At 39.4% G+C, this 27376-nt stretch overlaps 1 protein-coding gene across 3 annotated transcripts in view; it reads right to left on the minus strand.

The window, feature by feature from the left end:
• Smarca2 (SWI/SNF related BAF chromatin remodeling complex subunit ATPase 2) overlaps positions 1 to 27376 on the minus strand; it is a 171819-nt gene that overhangs the window by 125540 nt on the left and 18903 nt on the right. For all 3 annotated transcript variants that reach the window (XM_070035677.1, XM_070035679.1, XM_070035678.1), the window contains exons 4-8: positions 21483 to 21920; positions 12934 to 13192; positions 5481 to 5607; positions 3474 to 3647; positions 1675 to 1848 (exon numbers count right to left, since the gene is read on the minus strand). In XM_070035677.1, the coding sequence (XP_069891778.1) occupies positions 1675 to 1848; positions 3474 to 3647; positions 5481 to 5607; positions 12934 to 13192; positions 21483 to 21920 (1172 nt within the window). The remainder of the gene's footprint in view (positions 1 to 1674; positions 1849 to 3473; positions 3648 to 5480; positions 5608 to 12933; positions 13193 to 21482; positions 21921 to 27376) is intronic.

Below are 27376 nucleotides of genomic sequence, written 5' to 3' on the forward strand. Positions count from 1 at the left end.
CGCCACTTCCGGCTTTTTTTTCTTATGTGGTGCTGAGGAATCGAACCCAGGGCCTCATGCATGCAAGGCAAGCGCTCTACCACTGAGCCAACTTCCCAGCCCCACTTAATAACTTTTTTTGGCACTGAAAACACTGTAAATGATAGGCAAGGTCAAATGCAGAGGATACCATCCTTAGTTGCTGGAGACAAGTATGTAGCACTGAAGTCTGCTACCGCAAAGGATAAAACAGACATAATAATTTCCACTTCCACCTCTCATTACGCAACATTATGAGATTAAATGAGATAGAACTCTGATGTTCTCTGCATCATTTCAAGAGAAGTTGTTTTTATACATCGCCCAAAAAGGACACCCCAAAATACTCTTGTCATGCGCTGCCTAGATGAAAAAAGCATGCTTGCAACATTAAGAGGCAACTTCATCACAGAAAAGCTTAGGGCTGCAGCTGTGGGGTGTCACTCCCGCATTTACTCGGGTGACAGTAGCTTTTTCCCCCAGCCTATCTGCTGTCTGCCCCGTGAATGAGCGTGAACCTCAAAAATGTTATTATAACTCTAATTGCTTTTGGTTATGGTTGATCTCACTTGAAGAAAGAGTGATTTAAAAAAAAACTTTCAGTTTTTCTATTATCTGTATATTCCATCATTTAATTGCAAAAATTAATGATTTGCAAATGCCTAATCATTAGTGTCAAACCAATCTGTTACTGAAGTTCTAATACAGTTTCACTTCAGTTGAATCAGACAAATTTGACTGCTGACTGCTCCAATTACTCTAAAATGGTCTTCCTCACTGGTAAGAAATCTCTTAAGACAGTTCCTTCCCTTCCCCAAATGGAGAGGGTAGCAGATTTAGGAATACCGAAAAACACAGCCTTTGAAAACACGATGCTCACTCTATGGAATCCAGGAAAAGAAAAGCTAGAAAGATAGTGTTACTAGAATTCTCCAGAGACATAATTATGGTTGAGGCTTTATCTTCACTCATTCAGAAATGATGTTCCAGACAGATCGGTGGGTCTCCTGTCATCTGTGCACATCATTCACACTTCTCCAAAATCCAGTATCTTCTGTCTAATGCCCCAAATACATGGTCAATAAAACAAAATCCTGTGGCCAGTAATATAAACCTCTCTCTTCTGGATTTATTTATCCTTTAAAAACTAAGAGTGCAAATGGAAGGATCCTTGAACAGCTTTTGAGACGAATGTTGCTACCACAGAAAGGGAACCTCTCCAAATGAACTTAAGAATCACTTTTTGCCCTGTTAGAGAATAATTCTTGCCACTGAAAAATAAATTAAAATAAAAAAGAAAAAAGTCAACACCAAAGAGGCTTCCAAAAAAAGAGACTTTCTTGGATTCAAAGGTACCACCTAATGGGTTACTCATTGCCCAAATTTGATCATTCATCTCAAAGAAGTCATATTTTAAAAAAAAAAGAACTGCATTTTCCATTCTTCCTGATCTGATTAGCAAACCTCCGATAAAAACTAACAGCAAAGCTATATGTGTACAGCAATAGCACCTCAGGACATGGAAATACAACACTCATTAGATGTGGCTCTGGATATGGATATTAATGTATTTGATAAGCAGTTTTCAGTTTCACATTCTAAATGCAGCAGAATATGAGCTGAGCATCTTCCTGATCTCCTGTGAGGGCTCCTTACCATCAATCTCCGCATTCTCTCCTTTTCAATCCGCTCTGTCTCCTTCTTCTGCTCCCTCTCGGTGTTGGCATGCCAAGTTGCCACTGCTTTGGAAAGCTTCTGGATCTTGCCGGCCACAGAGCGATGGTATTCCTTAAAATCTTTTGCATGTTGCAAGATACTGTTCAGATATTCCTAAAGGATACACAAGAGGGAGAAAAGGACACTTAACTCCCATTGCCCAAGGGTCTGGGAGACATCACCACAGTCCAGGAAAGCTCGCAGTGTGTATGTAATAGAATCTATGTGGGGAGAGGGGCCTGGTATGTCTCTGCAGTTGAAGTATGTATGAGCGATGGGGCTGATGGGAAAGAGGATTTCCCTCATCTGTGCTTGTCACAAGCCTATGGAAGAAAGAAGCTGCTTCCACCTGAAGGGTGTGGTCACTTGAAACTAGAAAGATGCAAGACAGAGATCTATGAAAGGGATGTGAGGGCACAGAGATCATTCACCTTAAAATAAACCCGAGACACCTGGGCATTTCCCTTGAAAAACCATGTTACAAAAGTATCATTTCTAAGCCTGGTGTGGTGGCTCATGCCTGTAATCCTCGATTCTCAGGAGGCTGAGATCTGAGGATCTCAGTTCAAAGCCAGCCCAGGCAGCAAAGCTGATCAGACTCTTATCTCCAATTAGCCACCCAAAAGACATTAAGTAAAGCTATGGCTCAAGGAGTTAGAGTGTCAGCCGGCCTTGAGCAAAAAAGCTCAGGGACAGCACCCAGGCCCTGAGTTTAAGCCCCAAGAATAGCACACATGCACAAAAAAGGAACACTTCTGTACTAACTTCAATACTTTAGAACTGATGCAAACCAAGTTTTATAGAACGTTTGCCATACATGATTCATATCCACTTTTTAAATAATGGAGGAGAAATGCGTACCTTACTTACACTAAAAACCCTTTTTTATTTTTTCAAAATTCAATTAAGGCATGAGACTAAAAACTTATATAGGGTTATGACAAAACAACCTAATCCTTCCTCAAAATGTTTCTCAACTCCTGGAAAGGAATGTTCTAAAATATTTACTGCTGTGAAACCTCCAGCTACGCACTTTAAAGAGCCTGGGGTGCTATATTTATAGCTGATATAAAAATAACTTTCTTTCTTTACATTGCCTCTCCCCAAGATTTCGCTCTAAGAAACCTGCCACTACCTAACCATTCAGCAGCTTTCTACGCGAATAGGAATATGACACCTGTTACTGCGCATTGAAAGTGACCTCCCCAAATCCAGTATGTTGGTATTAGGAAGTGGGGTACTCATCAATGGGTTATGTTCCTTTATAAAAAGACGCCAGACAGTTACCTTATCTGCTTCCTGCGATGAGGATCCGTGATGGAAGACTAGCCTGGAACACAGCCTCATAAAGGCCTGACCATACTACTCTGCTGGTCATGGGCCTTTCAGCCTCCAGAATGGTGAGCTATAAATTTCCCTGGTTTATAAGCCACTGAGTCTCTGGTATTCTACCACAGTAGCCTCAAGAGACCATACTTGACTGAAATTTAAGAAATCCAAGTTCTAAACTCATCTTGGACCAATTAATAGCCTGGATACTGGGCAGGTGCCCCATTCAACTATCTTAGCCTAAATTCCAACCACAAACTGATGTGACTGAGACTATGTAATACTTCAACCAACTTTTTTGTTTTTCCTGTGCTATCACCACCACCTGCAAGGAGACAGGTTTACAAGCATTCCGACCCTCTCCAATGACTCATCCTAACGGGTAAGCAGGGGCAGAAGAGTATAAGGACCTGGTGTTTTTGCCGGCGCTTTCTCTCCTGCTCAATCTTCTGCTGCTTTTCCAGCTTCTCGGTCATGCGCGCTTCTCTCAGAGTCTGGCGCTTGCTCCGTTTGTAAGCTTTAGAGTTGAGAGCTGTCTCCAGGGTAGTATCCCTACGCATGCAGGCTACCACCTCCTGTCTCAGCTGTCAAGAGAAAGTGGTTAGACAGCCTCCCAAACAGAAGCCAGGTCCTGAGCCCTGACCTTCTCTCTCTTTTCCATTTGATGGGATGGAATGAGGAGACTACAGCAAAAAGTTAACTCAGCCACTCATTTATGAATAAATGAAAGGATGAAAATCATGGCAAATTTACATAGCATTTTCAAGAATGGTAGAATTTTTTTTCCCCAAAAAATTCAGATTAAAAAAAAATTCGAGTATTCTAACAGTAAGAAGGGGGAGAAAGAAGATAGATGTTGTCCTGCCTTTAAAATAAAGTAATTCATTCTATTTTATTATTCAAATGACACTCATTAGTTCATAAGCTTTTCAAATTTTTTATTTCCTTCTAAATGTCATACTAACATTCTCTTGTGTTTAAAGATTACCTTTAATGATCAGCTGCAAGAAAAGAATAAAAGAGTTACTTTTTCTATTCATGTTGGAGGCAGGTAGCGGCAGATAACTTGAACAATGTGAATTCACAGTCTCTAATAAATGATGGGAAATACTGATTGTGGCTACCTTCCATTCCAATGATGATATTTTTGCAGGATATTTACATTTCACATTATAGTAAGGACTTAATTGTAAGTCACTGCAATATAGTATTTTGTTCACATTTTGTGTCATGTACTAGTAGGGGTGGAGACCGGGGAGAACACATTACAATAGTAATTCAATTGAATCTGAAAGCAACCTTAATTATAGTAAATGTAATTGGGCAACTTTATAAGACAACAGACTTCCCAACAAGAGCAAAAATCAGGAGCCAGTACAAGTCCAGCATATTGAGGCAATTTCAATGAAGCTTATTTCAGAAAATACACTGCTACTATACATTGAACAAAATTGTTATCAATAACTACTGATTCATGTTAAAAGGTCACCTATAACAAAGAAGTAAATGAAACTTGGAGAATTTTTCTTAAAAAAAAATTTTGACCTGAAAGAAATTTCCTTTCACCAACTTAATTGCCAAATAGCACCCAGCTACTACTGATGCACCTCTGTGACATAACCAGTAGGTCAAAGATATGTCCTTGTCCATATAACAATAGCAAGAGTAATGGCCTTGTGATTTTAGTCACATCCTCCCCAGACCAAATCATACAATTCAATACTTTCTAAACTATGTTTATTTGCTAATAATTCATCCTTCATACCCCAGAATTTAACAAAACAAACCCCCCTGAGTGACAATGAAACTTCCCTTATCCTCTTTGGCTGTGAGGAAACAACAAAATGAGCAAGAGTACATAGCCCTCAAAACAAAACAGGTAACTCACTGGTTAGTTGATATGCGGGTTTGATGTGACTGAACAAAGTTAAATTTCAGTGAATGATTGAGTTACAAGACATTATTTTTCATGTGTTTCTATAATATGATGAGCTATTAACTTGGCAGAATGGCTATTTGTTAAAACTCTTTTCACATTCCTGGCTAGTATTTTATATTTGTACTTAGTTTACCAAGAAGTTTTGATCAACTAATTTCTTGTCTGTTTTTGAGCCATAAAGGCAAACTTAAGTTTTCCCAACATGTTCTCAAGGTTTTTCAACCATAATAACAAAACATCGTAATTCTGCCTTAGGATAGGAGAGAACAAAAATATTTTTGACATATCAAAAAATAAAGAACACTAAGAAATTCATTCTCATTACTTTTTGCTATGTGTTGTTTGCCTGAAAGATATGTTATTTTGTAAATGTCTAGCTTTATAACAATATCCAATTGACTTCAGGAAACCTGTAGATTACACTTTAGGAACAGTTACATCTACTTCCTAGCCCAGATGCACCAGAATAAGATATTACCTGACGCTGGAAATTGAGTAACCGAAGGGCTTTCAGTTCCACGGTTGCTTTGGTTCGTAAATCTGGTGGCAAAGAGCCAGGTAGATTTTCCAGTTCTTGTATCCTATGAGCTATGCGAGCCTGCAGTCTAAAAGGAAATAATGAAGTAGGGGAAGGGAGAGATATAAATATGCATTACCATTTTAATCATCAATGACTGGCAATTGGTTCAGTCCATTTATGACACCCAACAACATTTTTTTCTGGCACTCGAGAAAAGCTGCCTTTGAATACATGTGGCCAGTTACTATGTATTATTTAATGTTCTGTATGACTTCTCTCTAACACCCAGAAAGAAGGCCCAAGCTGCATCTCAGGGCAAAGTCAAATGTCCTCACTCACTTTTAACAAACAGAGGAAATGAGAGACAGAAAAGTCCCTAACCCACAGTCAGCTAGAATGTAGAGTTGCATTACCTAACTTCTAGTTCTGTTCTAAGACAACCAGGCCATTTGCCTTCCTTGCCAAGGTACTGATGAGGAGAGCAGCTAAAGCAGAGTGGGCAAAAGCAATTTTAGCAACTGAAGCCACTGAAGCCAGCTAACCCAAGGCATTTGGAGAAGAACCTGCCAGCCACAACCACTTCCTCTGAGCAAAATGCTTGCTTGAGAAAAGAGAGCAAATTAGGCACATTCAAACATCAGGGGAGGTTGTAAATAGCAGTGAAAACCTAAGAGTTTCTTGAAAAGGATACTTCCCATAATGAAAGAATCTATCTTCATTCATTTTGGACACTCTTATTGTTACACAGGTAGGCCAGTGTTAAGTCCTGTACTTATAAAGAATTATATGCTATTCAAATCTATTTTTAAATAGGCCTCCCTTAAATTTGAGTTAAAATGGGTGGGGTTGGGAGAGATGGGAGAGAATTATATAAAGGGTGACACCGATTAAGTTGCAGTGTGTTCATAAACTGATATGTCAAGTTGAGACCTCTTTGTACAACAACTTAAGGGTATAATGAAAAAGAAGAAAAAAATCTGGAAATTGATTTCAACAAATGAATACTATTAGAGGAGGTAATGAGTCAATATTAACTTCACTAAATACATTTAACGCACAATTTTATTTCTTTCTCCCTCACATATGTGCATGCACACACACACACACACATAAACACATACTATAAGGTAAATGCTATCATGGTGTCATTGTTGTGAGCTAATAAAAGAAGCCAAAATTGAAAAGTCATGGCTTGATACCAAAACCACTGCAATAAGAAGGCAGATCATTGAAATATACTTTCAGAGAACTTACTGCACCTAAGTAAAAAAAAAAAGTTAGGAGTTAAGAATAGTGTTACTGATAAATATTATCTTAAAATTTCATGCAGCCCAAATATCAAAGTAAGTGCTTGTTTAAAGTAAGTGCTTGTTTAAGCTATTTGACTTAAAGAGAAATGAAATACCTTTTTCAAAAACTTAAAAATGATTGTAGGGCAATGATTCCCTTTTTAGTGACTTCACTGAAAATAATATACCTGGTAGGTTTCTGCTTTATTTGGTACATGTCTAATTGAGTAATCTACTGAATCACATTAACTTATGACCATGTGTTACTCTATGTTGTTATTTTTACATAAGCATATCAATTCAAATAACAGTGTTCTCAAATGGCCTTGCCATCCTACAAACATAATATGCTTTCACCATTTTGTTCTTTTGCAAAAACTCTTCCAAACTCTCTTAACTATTTTCATATCCGTTTTACTAGTGGTAAACCATGGGATTATTATTATTGTAGATTGTAATTTTCATTATATGAAACAAAACATCTATACTTCATTTTTCTAGTTCATTTTCTTAACCAGCTATCTAGAAAGACAGTGATGGATAACTTCTTAACACTGAGAACATTAACAGAAAAATCCACAAAATTAAACTGAAAGAACTTTATTTTATGGCCTTATGATTAAAACTACACTGCTGGGTGCCCAGTACCACCCCCTTAATCCTAGCTATTCAGGAGGTCAAGATCTTAGGATTTGAGTTTAAAACCAGCACCAGCAGGAAAATCCATGGGACCAAATGCCCGAAGTGAAGCTGTGGTTCTACTGTTAAACCACTAGCTATTAGTACAAAAACTCAGGGACAGTGTCCAGACCTAGAGGTCAAGCTTCAAGACTGGCAAACACTCACACACACACACACACACACACACACACACACACACACACACACTCACACACACACTCACACTCACACACACGACCATACAAAAGAACATTACATATTACAGTACAGTGAGATGATGTGGCCAAAAATTTGGTTGTTCTATTTTCCTTTCTTATTTGAGCATAAACTACCCCTGTGAATTCTGTGAACTCTGGTTTACTCTCTGACAAAGTGAGCCAGTTGCTAAATTAGAGGAATAGTTGCTTTTGTGTTAATCTTCCAAAAGACGATGAAAGTAGGGCTGCATAAATAACTTTGGGACACCTGGGCTGATGGAGCTTAGATTAAACCACACTGAACTTCAAGGGTGGGAAAGTAGGGAGTCCAAGAGGGAAGCCAGGAGGGAGGGGGAGGGGGCTGGTTCCTGGAGCACTGGAGCCAGTGGGAGCTGGGAAAGCACTTTTCCCTGTAATGACTGCTTCTCCAAAGGGCCAGTCATTTGTTACTCTCAGAGTTTCCAACACAAAAGGAGCTCTCTTGTATGAAAGGGAGGAAAAAAGTACAAAGTGCAAACTCTTGGAGGAGAGAAAAGGTAGATTTCACAGTAAAATGATACGCATTCAATACACCCCATGGGTGGTGGTAGTAAAGGTGCAGGAAGGGACTTCTTTAACATAGAAAATTATATCTTTGTTGTTGTTCTTAATAGAAATCTTCATTTTAAATAATGCTCCTCTCCAGACAATTTCATCTTCCCATCAATGGGATTCAGCGGGTAGTCTGATAAAGAGATTCAGGATTCTAAACTTCCTGAAACAACAGCAAGATGTAATACTGCTTGCCTGCAGGAGACTCATTTAGTGTCCTCACGAGTACAGAAAATTGAGGCAGAATTAGGTCACTCAGGTTTTTCATACAGATTGAACAGTAAATCAAGAGGGGTTACTGTTCTGGGAAGAAAAAGAGTTCCATTAAAGGCAACAGATATTTGTTCAGGTCCAGAGGAGAAGTTTATGATTCCTGTAGGAGAGTTATTTGAACAGAAAATGACACTGGTACATTTTGTTCCTTCAAGGAGCTGAGTGACACTTTAAAGAGAGAGGGAGAGGAAGTGTATGCGTGTGTGTGCTAGAGAGAGAGAAAGAGAGAGAATAGAGAATAGAAAGAGCTAACCTGTGTGACTTTTGGTAACTCTGGGGTACATAGTAGCTATTGGTAATTTTTTGAGAAAGAATTTTCGGGGTTGAAATGGAGATAAGGCCAAAAAATATCTTTTAAGCTACAGGGAAAAAAGCCATGCTTGCTTCCCCAGACCTGCTTTCACACTAAATTCTGACTTGATTCCCAAGAGGGCTGATGTAATTCAAAGATGTCCTTCCCCACATAAACCCCTTCAAATGTCAAATACATCCTCTATGCAAGCATTTGTGGAATTGGCTTACATGCCAATTTGAGAACTCTGGTACTTTTGATCAGACCTCTAATTCTAAATGAAAGGAAGTGACGTTGGGTATATTAGCTGGGAAGCAAACAAGCAAACAAACAAACAAACAAAACGAACATCCCAGCATGGAACAGGGGAGTGGAAAGCATCAATAAGTTCCATCAACAAAGAAAGAGGCTGTTTGTTATTTGCGACTTCTGCCTGAAACCCTAGCTACTCAGGAGGCTGAGATCTGAGAATCAAAGTTTAGAAGTCAACTGATTCAACTAAAGCTGAAAGATGCTAATATCCATTTAACCAGCCAAAAGACAAAAGGAGAGGTGTAGCTCAAGTGGTAGAACACTAGTCTTGACTAAAAAAGTGTGTGGGGGGGGGGGGGAGAAGAGAATGCAAAGCCCTGGTACTGGAATTTTAAAAAAAAGATCCAACTTAAGTGGGAAAAGGTTTTAACTAAAGTGCTTGTACAGAGCTAAGGTGAATTGTTCACATACAAAACTTACTTGTAAACCAGGCGCTGGTGGCTCACGCAAAAAATCCTAGCTACTCAGGAGACTGAGATCTGAGGATCACAGTTCAAAGCCAGCCTGGACAGGAAACTCCGTGAGACTCTTATCTCCAATAAACCATTACAAAACCAGAAGTGGCACTGTGGCTCAAGCGGTAGAGTGCTCACCTTGAGCTGAAGAGCACAAGGACAGTGCCCAAGCCCAGAGTTCAAGCCCATGACTGACCAAAAAAACCCCAAAATACTTACTTGTGCTACAACTTTCTAAGAAAGCCAATTTGTCAAAATTCCGATTTTATGATGAACAAGGAAAGCCGCTGACTGATTTAAAATTCAAAGAGATGCAAGATTCTAATAATTTCCTTTCAATTTTCATAGACAAGGTAAGTAATATCACAAGGGCCAAACAAAATTTAACATCTGCTAAGGAATTTCTGACAGCTGTTCAATCTGTATCAAATTGGGGGGAAAAAAGTTTTTTCTTCAGAACATGTTCAAATCTTTAGCCAGATGTTACAAATGCACTGGACCCTTCCAGTTACCAGAGAGAAGGCTAGTTAGTCATTCTATTATACAGGTCAGAGGGAAGAAGTTTCACAGTGTCTTTCACAGGTATCTAAAGAACGTAATCTAACACTTTTAATGGATAAATTGACCTAATCTCTGCAGTTCAACAAGTTACCTTCACAGAACAAACACCGCTTTTTGCACTGTGACCAAAGATGATTAACACATGTCTCTGTCATTCAGTTGGAATCAACCCATTCTTTGCCACAAACCCAGGAAAAATTTAGGCCAAAGGTCATGACAGATTTTTGGACCCAGAGTTGTCCAGATCAACGATTTCAAAAGCCATATAGCTTTGCAAAAGAGAAGATAATTGTTAACTAATGATAATATGAAGAACGGTCATTATATCACATTCTGTAATACATATAAAAATATTGATAAAGACAATTCTTAATACAGGACTAAAGACCAAAGCGTTTTATACATTAAAACAGGCTTAATGCAAAGGAAATCATCCTCCATCCCCCCATCCCCCCAAAAAAATACTAAGAGAAAAAGAACCCTACAACTGAAGTTGTGGCAAAAAGTACAGAAAACTTAGCAGTCAGCAAAACGAACAGTTAACAACACACACACACACACACACACACACACACACACACACACACACACACACACACACACACACACACACACACACACACACTCACTCACTCAGAAGAGGCCAAGTAAGGAAAACAGGGCCAGACATTACATACAATTTCTAGGTATGGAGAATGTCTTATGAAGGTAGCTCTATGTAATTTACCAAAACAACTGGTAGCATTGTATCTTTAGGGTAGGGAAAAAAAAATGTCAGTTCTTCAGAAGTCAGAAGTTTAGAGTATCTACACAATACTTCTCTACCTTGTTACTTTCTTTCAATATTTCTGACTTATCTTAGTTAACAATACAAAAAATATTCCTGTCTTGGAAAATGTGCTAATATTGGACTTCATAATATACAACTACTATTTACCCAACAAAATATACCTGTCAATATGATGAGTGTCTAGCCTTCCAGATATATATGAAATGTTGGAAACCACAAAATAAATGCTCCTAATTGGTGATTACTAATAGTAATAACACAACAAAGTTACACTCATCTCAAAAGATATATCTAGATGTCTACATATACCTATATATTGTCCAGTTATTGGAATTCTTTCAGAGTAGCTCTTTTTTCTTTTCTATTATGGGGCTTGAACTCAGAGCCTGGGAGCTCTCTCTAAGCATTTTTCTGCTTTTTGAGTGGTTAATTGGAGATAAGAGTGTCACAGGACTTTTCTGCCCAGGCTGGCTTCAAACCTTAATCCTCAGATCTCAGCCTCCAAAGTAGCTAGGATTACAGGTATGAGCCACTGTCGCCTGGCCAGAGTAACTCTTGAAATCAATTATATTTTAGCCAAGTAACAAATAAGTCATTGCTTTTCCATAAGACTAAGGTAATGCTCTAAAAGCAAACCCACACATCACTTATGAACACTGCAATATTTCAACTCAATGGCTAATATTTACAAAATAATAATGATAATAATAATAATAGCTAATATTTACTGAGTATTTCCATACCACTTTATCTTCCCAACTATGCAATTAGGAGAAATGCCATATTATTTTCTTGATCAGACACAGAGTTCTTGCAGAAAGAGAAATGCAACTTGACCAGAGTTACAGAGCTAGTTAATGACAGAGCCTGCCTTCTGGCAGACTCCATAATCCACAACCTTAGCTTTGTTTTATCTTGACTCAAGTCTTACTATAAATCCCTTTGTGTTTGACAATAACCATTTGCATAAGAGGTCTGCTAACTATCAGCCAGTGGTCTAAATTGTGACCACAGTCTGTTTTTATAAATAGAGTTTTATCAGAACAGAGCCAACCTATTATTGTCTTTTGGTGGGTTTATTTTTTTTGTTCTCCCACAAAAAGGGCAGAGGTATTTGTGTCTGAGACATATGGACCTGCCAGGCATAAAATATACTCCATCTGGTCTTTTACAGAAAAGCTTGCCAATCTCTAATTTAGGAAGATATGCCAAATCAGGTGAAAATTAAGTTTCTGGATTAAGAATATAAAATAAGAACCTTATCTGAAGACATTTACCTATAAAGCTGGACCAAGCAACAGACATGCATTAATTCAAACTAAGACTATTAAATATTATCCCAAGCTACCAAAGTTTTGCTCTAGCATCCTGAGAGGTGACTCTAATCTGTAGGCTAACCCTGCACATTCAGCCTCTGATCCTCTTCTAGTCACTCCAGCACCAACTGAGAAACAAGAACAAAGCATGGCATCATCGTCCACTTCCCTAGATGCACAGGAAGTTGGGCTGGGCTTTTGACTCCAAGTCCCCAGCACCTGGTATGCTGGTATGTCACAGAAGTGGATAAAAGTTCTCTGGCTAAATTTTAAAAAAAAAAAATCACAGTGTAGTCAACCCAGGACTACCATAGGGACGTCTACCAATGGGCACCCCAACTATTTTCTGCAACTTTGACCTGAAATCATCAGCCCAGTAGTGAGTTTCCACCTCCTAAGTTTACTTTTGGCCCTTTCTCTGGGACACACACACACACACACACACACACACACACACACACACACACACACACACACACACACACACACACACACACACACACACACACACACACACACACACACACACACACACACACACACACACACACACACACACACACACACACACATCAAAGAACTTGCGTCCACCTCTACCCACGGTGGTGGGCATTTTCTGATCTCTTGCGTTAACCCCTCCCCGGCGGGCAGTACCTGTACTCCCGTTCCTGTAGGATCTCCACGGGGTCCAGGCCTTGTGGTTTCTGGATGGGGCTGATGCGGCTCTGCTTCTGTTGCAGCTGCAGGACGGGCGAGGGCTGCCCCGGGCCGGGCTGCTGCACAGAGGGCCCAGGCACGGCAGCCGCAGGTGGCTGTGCAGTGGCTGGAGGTACAGGTGAAGGGCGGCCACTGGGCGCTGGCACCGGCAGTTTCTGGGGGGTGCTGAGGCCACTCAACAGCTCAGGCCCGGAGCCTGCAGGACAAGAGACATGGGCAGGGCAGGACAGGTGGAAGGATGCTCCAAGGGTCACACCCTGGCCTCCCCTGGCCCTCAGGGCCCAGATTGAGAACCACTAAGTATCTTAAACACCAGAGGGGGACAGAAAGCAAAGGAGGATAGGAAGGAGAGAGAGGAGAGGAAGGACCTGGAAGTCGGAAAGGAAAAACGAGGGGGAAATCTGTATTCCCCTGGCCCTTCACGGATGAACATTTGCCAAATGTGACCCCCAAACTGATTCTTGGGTAATAAACAGACCCAGGAAATGCGGGCTTGTTTTCAATGTAATGCTCCACCGTAGGTTTTTTTTTTTTTTTTTTTTTAATAAAGAGTAACAGGTGCCTTTGAACTTCAGAGTTTTACAATTAGGTGCAAGTTGGCTTGCAGGCAGAGAGCTCTATGAACCCCCTTTTGCTAGGCCTACCCCAGTCCTGTCTTCCCATGAGAACTAAAGCCTGACAACAGGCAGCTTGCAGGTCTTCTGATGAGAAGGAGAAAAAGCTCATACTGTCCCTTAGCGACTTTAAAATACATACCAGGCTCAATCAGTGAGTCTCAGGAACTTAATTGTTTCTACCATGTATTCATAGATATTTCTACATTTAGTATCATGGGAGAAAATTGATAGAATTAATAGACATTAACAATAATAAAGATTAACGAACAGTGAGATTCAAAAGAGCATTTTCTTAGAAGAAAATGACTTGTAATCTTTAGGTTTCCCAAACCTTTAAGTATTACTAAATTTAGCTATGGTCATTTTTCATATTAAAACTTAAGGAATTTAAATTAATTGCTAGGCATAGACCTAAAATGAGAAATGTTCCTTCTCTCCTTTTACATTAACTTTTTAGCTAACTGAAAATTATAAATAAGATCAGTGGTCCTAATCTAATAAATTAATATATTAAAAAAAATCTCAGTACTTAGATGTTAATACCACTGATAGGCATTCTTCCAAATATTTTCTATACCCTTTTTAAAAAATTAAAGCTGAAGTTATTAAGTTCAAAAATAATAGTCTATGCACTCAACTTAATAATTAACCATACAAAGGCATACATTATAACAAATAGGACACATTTATTCAATTTCCAGCAAACACCATTTAGCAATGGGCTTAAATGACAATTCAAGGAAAGCTATAAGCAAACATTTTGACAGAAGGAATTCAAAGAATTAGTGCAAACTGCTGAGAAATACCGTGTATGTCGGCCTGCAACAGTGTATGTGTGTGAGTATGTGTGGTATGAATTGTTCTTTCTTTCCTCTCCTGTGAAAGTAGGCAAAACTTCCCCCCAAATGTGCAACCAGATAAAATTTCTTTTTAAAATAATTCTAGGGGGTGATGAAGAAATCTGGGGGGGAAATGCAAGTCATTTTATATTTTATTTTAGGCATGTACCATTGTAGTGAAGGGGTTAGTTTTTCAGCTTTGGTATTTATGTGTGTGTGTGACTCATCTATATAAAAGAAAATCATTTCTAAACATTACATTGTGGTTACTAAGCCTTAGAATGAGCTAGGGAGGAAATTTTGGAATATCCTTCCTTTGTGATTGCTAGGCAGGCATTCTACTGCTAAGCCATGTCTCCAGCCCTTTTCTGCTTTATTTTTCTGATGAGGTTTTGAGGTTTTTTGCACAGGGCTGGCCTTTGATCTCAAATCTCTTTGTTGATGAGATAACAGGCACAGGCTCAGTCTGGATCTTATTTTATTAAAATAAAATACATTTTTCTTTTTCTTTGTTTAGATCTGAGACCAGGACTTGAACTCAGTACCTAATGGTTTTGCTCACTGGCTAGTGCTCTACCAACTGAGCCATGCCTCCAACCCCTAAAGTATGATTTTCATCTTAATTGCTTTAACTGTGACCAAGACAAATGAGAGGAGATAGTTTCTAACTGGTTTTTAATTCTCTCTGATTCTATGGATATCTTTAATAAGCCCAGGACTGGTAGAATCAAATATATTGGACGTCTTGCTATAAGCACACTAAATAGCACTTACTACCTTTTGGTCCTCTAAAAAACCCCACCACATTTGATTTTAAAAGAAGAAACTTAGGGATTTACCAATAGGATGACATCACACTCATCACTTTAAGTCTGTTTTCAAAGCATTTGAAGTTCAAGTAATTCAAAACCACCTAAAAGCGGAATGCCCATATATTCTTCACATGTTCTGGGCCTCTCTCTTCCTCAGCGTTTCTGCTGTAAATACCAAAGCAGGAGGCAGAAGCCTGGGAGGATTCCCTGAACTATTCAAGTCACTATTTTTAAAACCGTATTTAATCAAAGCGCAATATCCAAAGCACATCTGTCATTTAGTCATTATTAGTCTGTGCCTACAAACTACATCAGATGGATACATACACATACACACACACACACACACACACACACACACACACACACACATACACATACACACACACACACACACACACACACACACACAAGGTTAACCTCATTTGATCACTTAAATATAAAGACACTTGAATGTGACTGATTCACTTGTTGTTGTTGCTGTCTTAATTTGATTTTCAATTTTTGTTATTCATGCCTTTATTAAGGGGCTTGAACTAAGGGCCTGGGCAGAGTCCCTCCACTTTTTTGCTCAAGGCTGGCACTCTACCACTTGAGCCACACCTCCATTTCAGCTTCTTGCTGGTTAACTGGAAACAGAGTCTCATAGACGTTCCTGTCTGGGCTGGCTTCTAACTGTGACCCTCAGATCTCGACCTCCTTGACTAGCTAAGATAATAGCTGTGAGCCATCAGAACACAGCTGGTACATTTTTTTAAATCATACATTCTTCCAGAAGAAATGGTTCACTTCAGCTCTATCACCCACTGGCTGTATCATCCTGACCACATTACCTAACACTCTATGCCTCCGTTTCACCACCTGTAGAATAGGTTTCGAACAGTGCTAGGGATTAGAACCCTGGGCTATCTCACAGGGTGTAGATGAGGACATGGAGCAACGCATCCACGTGTTCAGATCTTTATTGCCACCAACAATGAGGAGGTAAAGAAGTCTAATTAAAAACGATCCTAAGCTACACAGCGATCCTAAGCTTCACAGCGACACTTAACCACCGAAGAAAAATGTCCTAGGAAATTAGATTCTACATTAGTTGGCAACTTCAAGAGGATTCTTTTCTAGAACAAGTTTCAAAATATTGCTATAGTTCAACACAACTCAGCACAAATAGTTAGATAAGTCAGCTTGCCACGGCCTTCCTCAGAGCTGCTTTGAGAGCCACTTGTAAGCTGAACAGCACAAGTTCATTTACTGCGTGGGTTTATTGTCTCCTCCCTCTGAGAGATTATATAAATACTTCTACTTAGAGGCTGGAGAACCAAATGCAGCTTGCTACAATTAGACATGCCCAGAATCTAACGACCTATTTATTAGGTACTGTGTTGGTCCCACAGGTGGTTTATAGGATGCATTTGCCTGGCTGGGTCTGCACTCCAGCTACAGAAACCTTCTTGACCCCTAAACACTGGAGGTCCAAGACCTTATGACTTTTCCCTGATATCCTCAAACAGAAGGCAAACTGCATTCTTTAGTTTGTCTCTCACACACCATTCTCCATCAAACCCAATTGAGGCTTAATTGTCAGAGGTACAAAATGCCACATGCTTCCTCTTCAAGCCCTTGGCTCGGGAGTCTTATTGGAGCCACGCCTTACCATCTAGAGGGGGTCCTAACCCTGCTCAGAGAGGTCTTTACTAGGTACATCACATCTTATCAAGGCTGATCTGAAGAAACAGGGTAAGAAATCATTAGGTACATTATCAGTTTACGTAAGTGCCAAATGCACAAAATAGCCATAGGAGCACAGTTTCTGGGCATTCAGAACTCCCAATGGGCACACGGGACATGTATGCACATAAGAGTATTAAGCTGGAATTTAAGTGGAGAATAAATGCTATCAGGAGTATTTAAAGTAAGTACACTAAGAAGTTTCAGGTACTAAGAAAGAAAGGGGAAGAGAAGGCCACGGGACCCCACACACACACACACACACACACAACTTTTATTTTCTATCGTAATGTCCTCTGCCTTTCCTTCCCCTAACCGCAGGCTTTTTTTTTTAACCCCTAAAAAGAAAAGTGAATCAAACGAAAAGAAAACCATGCCTTGGACTTGAAGGCTGCCCACAAGAGCAAGGATACATTCCTCAGTACCAGGGACCAGCACTTCCCAAGAGAAACCATGACAGAGCTCACTGTGTAGGCCTCCAGCCAGCCCAGAGTTCTCTGGTGGTGGCTTGGACAACGCCACTTTTGGTGAATTCTAACTTTGGAGTCTGTTTCGGTTAGACCAGCCCAGCCCAAAGCATTTCCTTTATCCCTGAAGAATACAGGAAATGAGACAAAAAGAAAAATGGAAATGCAGCTACCGTCAGGTAAGCAGACACCCTAAAATTTATGTTCCCTTGAAAGTTTAGTGGGGGATTTATAAACAAGTTTAGTGGGAGTACTTATACTATTTTTAAATAAAAGATTTTAAAAACAAAGTTTAATATTAACTTTAAGGAACCCTTGCTTTATTTTGACTTGTCCTAAATGACAATCTAACCCCCATACCCCCCCAAAACCCAACAACTTGCATTTGTCAAGTAAAGTTATTTATCTCCCTAGGAAATTAGATTTGCTGACAAGTTCTGCAACCTGTGACTACTTCTCACAGTAGAAGGAATGGATCTTGTATTTGAAAGAGATCCTTCCCTCTTTCATTCACAACCTTCTCATCCATTCTGCCATGAAACTATACCTGCTCAAATATTTTCATTTCTAAAAGAGTGCTGGGAAATGCAAAAACAAAACAAAACAAAAAACACCTGAGCAGTGGGTCATAAAAGAAAGTCTCTCTGAAGACAGGGATCAGATAAAGGGAAGATGTAAATTTTAGAGATGGGTAATCAAAGAGAACCTTCTTTCTCTGATATGAAAGATACAAACTGGGTCCTTTAGGACACAAAAACTGTGATTATGCATGTGTCCAAATAACTGACATCCTTCCAATTTTACTACTGCATTCAGACCCATTATGTTAGGATAAAAAGGTGCCTCAAATCACTAACTCAGTGTACTACCTATTAAAAAACATGGCAGAATCTTGTGCTGAAAAAGTCATTTTTAATAATAATGCCTATGGAGGCCTAAAATGAACAATCTGCATGTACAAGGGATTATGTCCAGCTGTCCAGGCCCCAGATCACTATCATTTGAAAGGTTCAGACTTTGCTCCCTCGTCTGCATCTAGCCATCAGCTATCTGGCTGTGACCAGCTGACCTCTACATCAACATCCTTTTAGTTAGCACTGCTCTTATACCGAGAAACAAGAGACAAAGATGACCAACTGTGTTGACATTGTCTGGGTAAGAGCAAAAAGGCATTACTTAAGAAGTTGAGGTATTCTACTCTGCTCTTCACACACAGGAGAATAAAGCTTGAATTCTGGTACCCATATTTTGAAACCAATCCTTTCCCCTGACTTAAGAATTTGAGCCTAGATATGTGAGCCTTGATATGTGACGTGGGCAAAGTCTTACTGAGGAGGGGCAGGGTGAGCCTTTTTTTCCTTCTATTTAGCTGTATTTTTTAAAATTTTTGGTTGTGGGGCTTGAGCACACTGTTCCTTGAGCTCTTTTGCTCAAGGCTGGCATTCTACCACGTTAAGCTCCACTTCTGGTTTTCTGGTGGTTAACTGGGAGATAAGAGTCTCATAGACTCCTGCTCAGGCTGGCTTCGAACCACGATCCTCAGATCTCAGTCTCCTGAGTAGCTAGGACTACAGGTGTGAGCCACTGGCACCCAGCTTAGCTGTATTCTTTATTGTTTTAAGACTTATTGACGGTTCTAACTGTCCTTTAGATCTCAGTCCCACTGTTTGGTCCTATATGATCTTCTATTTACCAAATGGCCACACAGAATTCAGAGTACAAAATTATGCTTTTATATTCTATAAAAGGCTGTTACCATAGTCTGAATGCTTGTGGACCTTGCTCACCTGCACAATTCCTATGTTGAAATCCTAACTTCCCAAGTGGCTAGTATCAGGGAGTAATTAGTCCACGAGGGAAGCTCTCTCATTAATAGGATCAGTGTCCCTGTCAGAGTCCCTGAAAACTTCCTCATCCCCTCTGTCATGTGAGGATATAGCAAGGAGGTGTCATCTATGAATCAGGAAGCTCACACTCACAAGACACCAAATATGCCAACCTTTTGGGCTTGGACTTCTCAATCTACCCAGTCGTTGTTGTTTTTTTAATCCATCCAGTTTGCCGTATATTTTTATAGCATCCCAAATAGACTCCCGCACTAATTGTTTTTCTTGTTTCTTTTTCTCTTCCCTTCCTTTCCCTTCTGTTCCCTTTCCTTCTCTCCTTTTCATTTCCTGGAGCTAGGAATTAACCCCAAAGCCTTGAGCACAAAATACTCTATTATCGAACTACAGCCCCCGCCAACTCCCTAAGACACACATTCTTTTATTGTTGTTTTGTTTGAAACAGATCAGGTTGACCTCCAAGAGCTGCCAAATACAAGTGTGCACCACCACACCTGGTTTAAGATACTCATTCATAATGCTACAGTTGACAATGAGAAGAGTTCATATTTCAGATAGCAGATCAACTCTTGGAGCTGTATCAAAAAGAAATACCAAGCAAAAAATATTTTAAAATTTAAACAAATACCAGTCTGATTATGTCCCATTGCCCAAGTCTCCAAAACTAAGAAGAACACCAATCTTCCTACTGTTCTCAGTAGCGTGTGGAAACTTGATCAATGAGTGGATGGCATTCATAGGTACCAATATTTAGGGAGCATCCCAGTTCCCACAATCCAAAGCTTCCATCAGAACTTTCATCAGATTTTATTAGGAACCAAAACCTGTCCAAGCGGAAATGACCTACAAGGAAGACCCATCACTCTATAACCCCTTGTAGAATTCCATTCTCAGGGATCAGGCAGAACTATCTAGATTACATCATCTCTGCCTGATGTATAATATCATTATGTAAGTGACTTTATCCTAGGAGCTTCTGATTTTGTCCCAACTAGTCTAAGAAATGGGTCATGTAGAATCTATTACTCCATGAAGAGCAAATGTTATTGTTCTAGTATATAAAGCCTATTACAATAAGAAGAAGAATGGAGATGATCATACTAGTACAACCAGATGTCTACATCTATGACATCAGTCAATCCCAGACAGAAAATATTCAGGGGAGCAAAATGGCATTTGTCCTGAACATATATAGATTTCCCTATCTAGTCATTCTTCCTGAAACTATACAGTGTAACAGCCATTCATAGAGCATCCACATTGTATGTGGTATTATTATGTAATCTAGACAGGATTTAAGGTACACTGGAGTATGTGCATAGGTTTTATGCAAATATTGCATCACATTTTATATAAAGGACTTGAGCCTCATGGTTTTTGCTATACACTAGGGGTCTTAGATCCAATCCTCCTCAGATACAGAGGAATGACTGTAATTTAAAGAATACGTCCTCCTGGGAAATCTACTTTATATTCTCATACCAGAAATGGCTTTGTATTCTCTGAGAAATTGGTAAGCAACTTCTTTGCGAATTGTGAGAGTTAAGGTACCTGGCTCTGTCTCTTTGTTGGTTCTATCAAGAAACTCAAGCCAACTTTAAAACTATGAAGCTATGAGGGCTTTAACAGCATCTGCACTCCTGACCTTGATTTTTTTTCTCCCATCTTTTTATATTTCCCTTTGTTTCTGCTTATTCTTTACTAGATAATTACAACATATATGCTTCTTGTATGTGTATTACATACAACATATATGTGTCTCTTCAAATGCTTCTCCAATGGAAAGGGGAAGAAACAAACAAATCAATGTATGTAAGATGTCTAGGTGGGAGCCAATTTAAGCAGGAGATTTTTATGGATGGAATATGCTAGATCCAGGGCTCCTCAATTTGAAAGAGAATGCAAAATATGGGTGAGTGGGCTTTTTAGTTGTTGTTTCCCATAAGGCCACAAGCTTGTCTGAGACTCCAAAAGTTAAAAAACACTGCTGTAGGATTCCACCAAGGGAAAAGGCTACAAATCATGATCAATCAAAGTGGAACAAGAAAAGAGAGGTTTAAACAAAGGGCTATGTGGGTCCTGGGCTTAGACCAGCCCAGCACTGCTGTGTAGGAGCAGGCTTTCACATCCCAACTGGACAGTACTGCGGTGTTACTCGTTTGGTTGCATATTAACCTACCAGATGGTCTATTGTAGCTAACAAGGGCCGGTGGCTGCTGCGATGGCTGTGCCTGGGGCGCCTGTTGTGGCTGTTGCTGTTGTTGCTGTTGCTGTTGCTGCTGCTGCTGCTGCTGCTGCTGCTGTGGTTGCTGCTGCTGTTGCTGCTGCATGCCAGGCAACGTCCTTTTCCCCTGGACTGCAAGCTGCAGTGTTTCAGGGAGGGGCTGGCCACGGGCTAACATTTTGTAAGCTAAAATCTGAGCTCGGAGCTGATGCAGCTGGACAGGGCTGAAAGGCGAGGGGCCTCTGTTGGTCTGGTTCATCGCCTGCAGATCACCAGGGATGAGAGGCCCTGGCTGGCTCGGTGGCATCTGGGGTGGAGTTGGGCCTCCTCCAGAGAGAGGGCTGGAGACATGCTCTGGGGCTCCCAGTGGAGACGGATGTGGTGACATATAACCTAAAATAAAACACCAGGACATGAGAAGCTGCGCTGAATGACCCTGAAAGAGAGCTATTCCTAATCGCTCAGATAATTCTCTACAACGTTACGTGATAAAAATTTAAATTTTGTATACCTTGACACACAGCTCAAAATGTATTATATATGCACTGTACCCATAATTTGAAATTTTCTAGTAGCCACATTATCACAGTAAAAAGAAACAGGTGAAATTAAGTTTTAATAACAACTTATTGAAGCTAGCCTATCTGAAACACTCACATTTCAAAATGTAAAAATGATGAATGAACGATTTTGTCTTCTTGTTTTTTCCCCTCCACGATGTCTTTGAAATTCAATATTTTAACCTCACAATAATTGTCTCTTCAGTAGCCATATTTCAAGCAATCAATAGCCACTGGTACACCAGAAAGCAAATTCGTAGTGGTTGTACACCTAAAGGAAGGCATCAAAGGATAGGACTATACATTCAGAGTAGCTCCAATCTAGACAACAAGGCCTGAAGACATCCAGTTTCTCAGTAGAAAATAGATAATGTCTCATGGGGACATTATTTTGTGTACTTCTATGCAAGTTGTGAATACATTTTCAAATGTGGAGAGCCTACAGTGTTTTAGGCACTATGCAACAGTCAGGATACACTATCTCAGCTCAATTTTCTCTAGAAGTAGTCCGACACAAGGTTTGAGAGCAGCTGACTTATCTGGGAGGTGCAGGGACTCTGGTAAGGTGTGGAAAGGTGATATATGGAAAGGAAGTTGCCAATAAAAAAAAAAGTACATTTTTCAAATCAGCTGCTACCATGGATCCTATGTAAAAACTCTAAGGTGTAAGATACATAAATAATTTTTTATTATCCCAGGGAAGTAGTGACAAAGTTACGGTACTTAGGCTCTTACAATCACCAGTCACTGGTGCTTAAATCACTAGTTATCACTAATGATGCTCAGGGGGTAATTGGCCTCCTGAGAATTGGGCAGGATTTAACAGGTGGAAATACACCAAGATGGCAACGATGGTCAATGGAAATCAGGCAAGTGGAGTTATAGAAATATTAAAAGGGAGAACATGTATGTACTGCTACATCAATTCTCACACAGCCCTAGAGAGTATGTACTGCTATCCATACTGTGTAAAGTGAGGAAACTGAGGTACAGAGGGAGTTACATAAAATCCATCAAGTAACTATTAGTGGCTCCAAGATTTAAGATCTGTTTGCAGTGTATGACATATTTCCAAAAACTAATACATGTTTTGGAACGTAAAATTGAGTTAAGGATTTCAGCTGCCACTAATGGCTCAAGCCTGTAAATCCTAACTACTAAGAGGCTGAGCTCTGATGATTGAGGTTCAAAGCCAGCCTAGTCAGGAAAGTATGTGAGATTCTAACCTACAATTTTTTTAAAAAGTTCTTGGTTGGGGGGGGGGGGGGAAGTTGGGGAAGTGGGGAGAGAAAGGGTGTTAGGGGAAAAACAAAGGAGGAGGCAACAATGCTCGATAGGAAATGTACTCATTACCTTACTCATTACTTTACTGTAATCCCTCTGTACAGTGTCTTGACAATAAAAAATATATAGTAAAAAAAAAAAAAAAAGCTCAGGAACAGCACCCAGGCAGAGTTCAAGCCCCAGCAGCAACACACACACACACACACACACACACACACACACACACACACACACACACACACACACAGAGAATTTTAAAACATCCATGCACACCATTTAGGAGTTAATATAAAAAGGAAGGTAATCTGTTTGGGTTAAAATAAATCTTAGGTGGGAGGAACTTAAGAAACTTAAGAAAAGTCAAAATGCATAAAGATGCCAAGGAAATTATTTCAGAATATTATGTGCATAGCCTGGCCATACAATTCTCAGAGAAAACACATGGTTGAATATTGCAGGAAGGACATTCCAGAGGGAACAAAGTGACTACAGCAATTCAAAACACTGCCTTAAGTTCAAAGTGCCAGTTTTAATGGTCTGACCCCAAACAGAATTTAACATATATAGATGAAAGGTCTTTGCCATTTAATGAACATACATGCATATCATGGTTATCGTAAAAGTTACTATAAGCACTGTTTATTAAATAATGCTGCATGTTTGAACTCATGTCAAGTTTGCCCTGTAAAGGCTCTATACATCAATGCACAGTCACAGAGGCCTGAGACGAACGGCTCCACTGGCTGGAGACTCACCATCACTGATACTAGAAAGCATAAAGAGTACAAGGATTACTTTCTCTAATCAGGACAATTGTTCATTTAACATGGCAAATGTTAAATCAACTCCAATTTAACACAATCCCCTGAGACAAAAATCAGTCCTGTGCTATCAACTGGTAAGAAGCAGAACTCCAGTCAAGGGGCTCTCACCCTGGAGAGAAATGGAAGAACTATTACGTCTCAGTCCTCAAATCCCTGACTCCATGAAAGAGCCCCAAACAAGCCCCCCGAAATCAATCTGAGGACTGGCAGAAAATAAAAATTCCAACTCGTTATAATTTATAAACAATAAATATTTAGAGGAAAAAATAAGTCTTAACTTCTGTCATTTTTTCCCCCTTGTTCATGAAGCTTCCATTCAATTCCTCAGTTGTAATGATACGTTGTTTGTCATATATCTTTCTGGATAACCCTAAAATCTACAACAAAGGGGAATAAAACTTTCCACCACAGAAATTCACAGATTTATGGTAGAAGGAAACTATGGAGAGTCATGAGTATGTCCTGTGTCTCTTGTTTCCTGGTCTTTACCTACTTTTCTAAGACTGTCAATTATCAGCTCATTCGTGAGGAATGCTCGATACAACGGATGAAAATATTAGGCAAACAAGTCTAAACTCAGCTGTAGAATACTCTTTACTATTAAATCACCCTTTTAAACTACCAACTACGGTAGTTTAAAGGGGAGACGATTACAGTAACTTACACTCTGAACGAAGAATCCAATGCCATACTTTATCTGGTATTCCAAGGAGGCCCATGTGGTAAGTGAAGGGTTGAACCCCAACTTGGTGTTAATTGGGATTGGGCAGAACTTCTAAGAGTTGGGGCTAGTGGAAGAAGGATGTGCACACCAGGGTGTGCCCTTAGTGGGGAATAGTTCAATCCCTGGCCCCTTCCTGTCTTTTTCCCTGCTTTTCAGATGCCTTAAGCTAAATAGGTCTCCCTTACCACCTGCTCCTGTTATGAAGTGCCATGCTGCTACAGGCCCAAAGCTGTACAGCCAGGCACATGACTTGAAATGCCTGAAATCCAGACAACATAAACATGTCCCCTGTCTTATCTAACACAGTCTGTAATGATACAAAGCCGACAGTGACTATCCTGGCCACTGGAAAATCAGTGCAAAAAAACAAAAAAAGAAAACAAAGAACCTTGCCTCAAATTTAACAAGATGGAAATTGAGAATAAAATAACCATCAGAGTTCTGAAATTAATCAATACAGCAATTTCTTTGCCTTGAATTTGGTAAGAAGGAACTAGGAGTAGGAAGAAACTATTTCCCAGCATTCACAGAGAACATGATAGAATCCTCCAGTTACTGTGGGAAATCAGATGTGACAGTGTCTCTCAGCTGCAGGGAGGTTTTTTTTTTTTCTTTTTACATGATTAGCATTCCATAAAAACTCAAGGAAAAACAGAACATAAATGATGCAACAACATAACAACATACTTTGTTAATTATCCTTAGTGGCGAAAACAGAGTGAAGAAATTGCCTGAGATTGAATATACATTTGTCTGAGGATGACAATGCTGATGTGGATTCTAGTCTTTCTGAAATTTTGTTTGATTTGCTCATCTAAAAGTATTCAAGAAGAAGTAGTTTTCTTTCCCTTATTTTCAAGGGTCATTATCTTGCATTTCACCTTGTCTTGGAGAGAAGTAGGAAATTCCCTTCTAATAATGATGATCTCAAACTTTTAAGTGTAGTTTTATGTGAGCTTTTGCTGCACACACAAATATACACACACACACTCGCACATTCACACATCTCATATAAAGACATCTTCTATCCAATATACTAAAAATCAACAGTGTTATCATTGGCGCCATAAGGTACAAAATTCAACATTTATTGAAGGAAATGGTTTTGCTTCCCAACAATACCCTTAAGTAACCTAATATGTTACTAGGTAGTTAAACCTGGTGGCCTTCTAATCAATAAAACACTTCTCTGTAGCTATCTACTTATATATGGCTTTCTATAACTGGTATTTAAAGACACATTCTATTACCAAGTCTAAGTTCTTTTCGGAGCATTATATAGAAGGGGACTGTATTATATCAACACTATTTTATTCAAAAATATACTTTTAAATAACTTACTCCCCTCTCTACAACACACTATTTTAGAGAACCATATTACACATTTTCATTCTGATCCCACTAAATGCAGACCCCTTGCATTTCAAAGTAATTAAAACTTATCAAATTCTATAAAAATTAAAATTGTTGACTTGTGAATTCACAGGTGTATTTCTATACATAACTGAACAAAACTTACTAAGTATCTATGCAGTCATGCATTAGACTTCATGCCAAGTGATTAAGATTTCAACATTCTTAAATTAAAGAGCAGAGTCAAGTGACCAGAAAAGTCTTAAAAGACACAACAGTAAAAGTGCTCTCCCTGATTATTTGTGCTTGCTTGGGGAATTTTCTACAGTGTCACTTCTAGACACTTTCTATTCCCATACCAGGAATAGAAACAGCAAACATCTGGCCTTAACAATCACTGTAAATACTTCATCCATACCTGATATGTATTGAAAACAAGATCTACATGAGCACACCTGGCCCCTTAGAATTTAAATGATAAACTTAGAAGCATCACTTTTATTCATTCTCAACCCTGAATGATTCAATCTTTTCTTCTCATACTGTGAAAAACCACAGTCCTTCAGACTACTTTCCTGATGTGGTCAAGATTTTATGAGTCATCTGTGACAATTCAGATCAGCATCTGGGATGTTCAAAAGCCTGTGCAAGTATTAGTGGATTGATTTCTATTTCAAAAAAGAAAATGACTGTGAGTACATTTCTTTAAATTCTCAGAGCCTAAAATCTCCTCTAGTATACCTGATTTTGAATGGAGGAAAAGCTCACACATGATGACACAGAGCAATATATAAACCATATACCTTACACAGGAATATCTACATGTCATGGTCAATTAGTGCTAAATTAATACATGTCCCTTGCATGTTAAGATGACCATACAACAATACTGAAATCAGGCTACAATATGTTTTAAAGGCTCTGAAGCATCTCAGTATGCCTTCAACAATGATGGCAGAAAAGATGACCTGAAGAAGAAAAGAAATATATATGAAATATGGGTCTTGTCCAATGTTGTGAACTGAAATGTGCCCCCACCAAAAAATCTCTGTGTGTACCTGTGAATGAGACCTTATTTGGGAAAAGGATCTATGTAGATGTAAT

The sequence above is a fragment of the Dipodomys merriami genome, unplaced genomic scaffold (genome assembly GCF_024711535.1).
Source record: "Dipodomys merriami isolate MVZ:Mamm:240054 unplaced genomic scaffold, mDipMer1.0.p SCAF_26, whole genome shotgun sequence".
NCBI lineage: Eukaryota > Metazoa > Chordata > Mammalia > Rodentia > Heteromyidae > Dipodomys > Dipodomys merriami.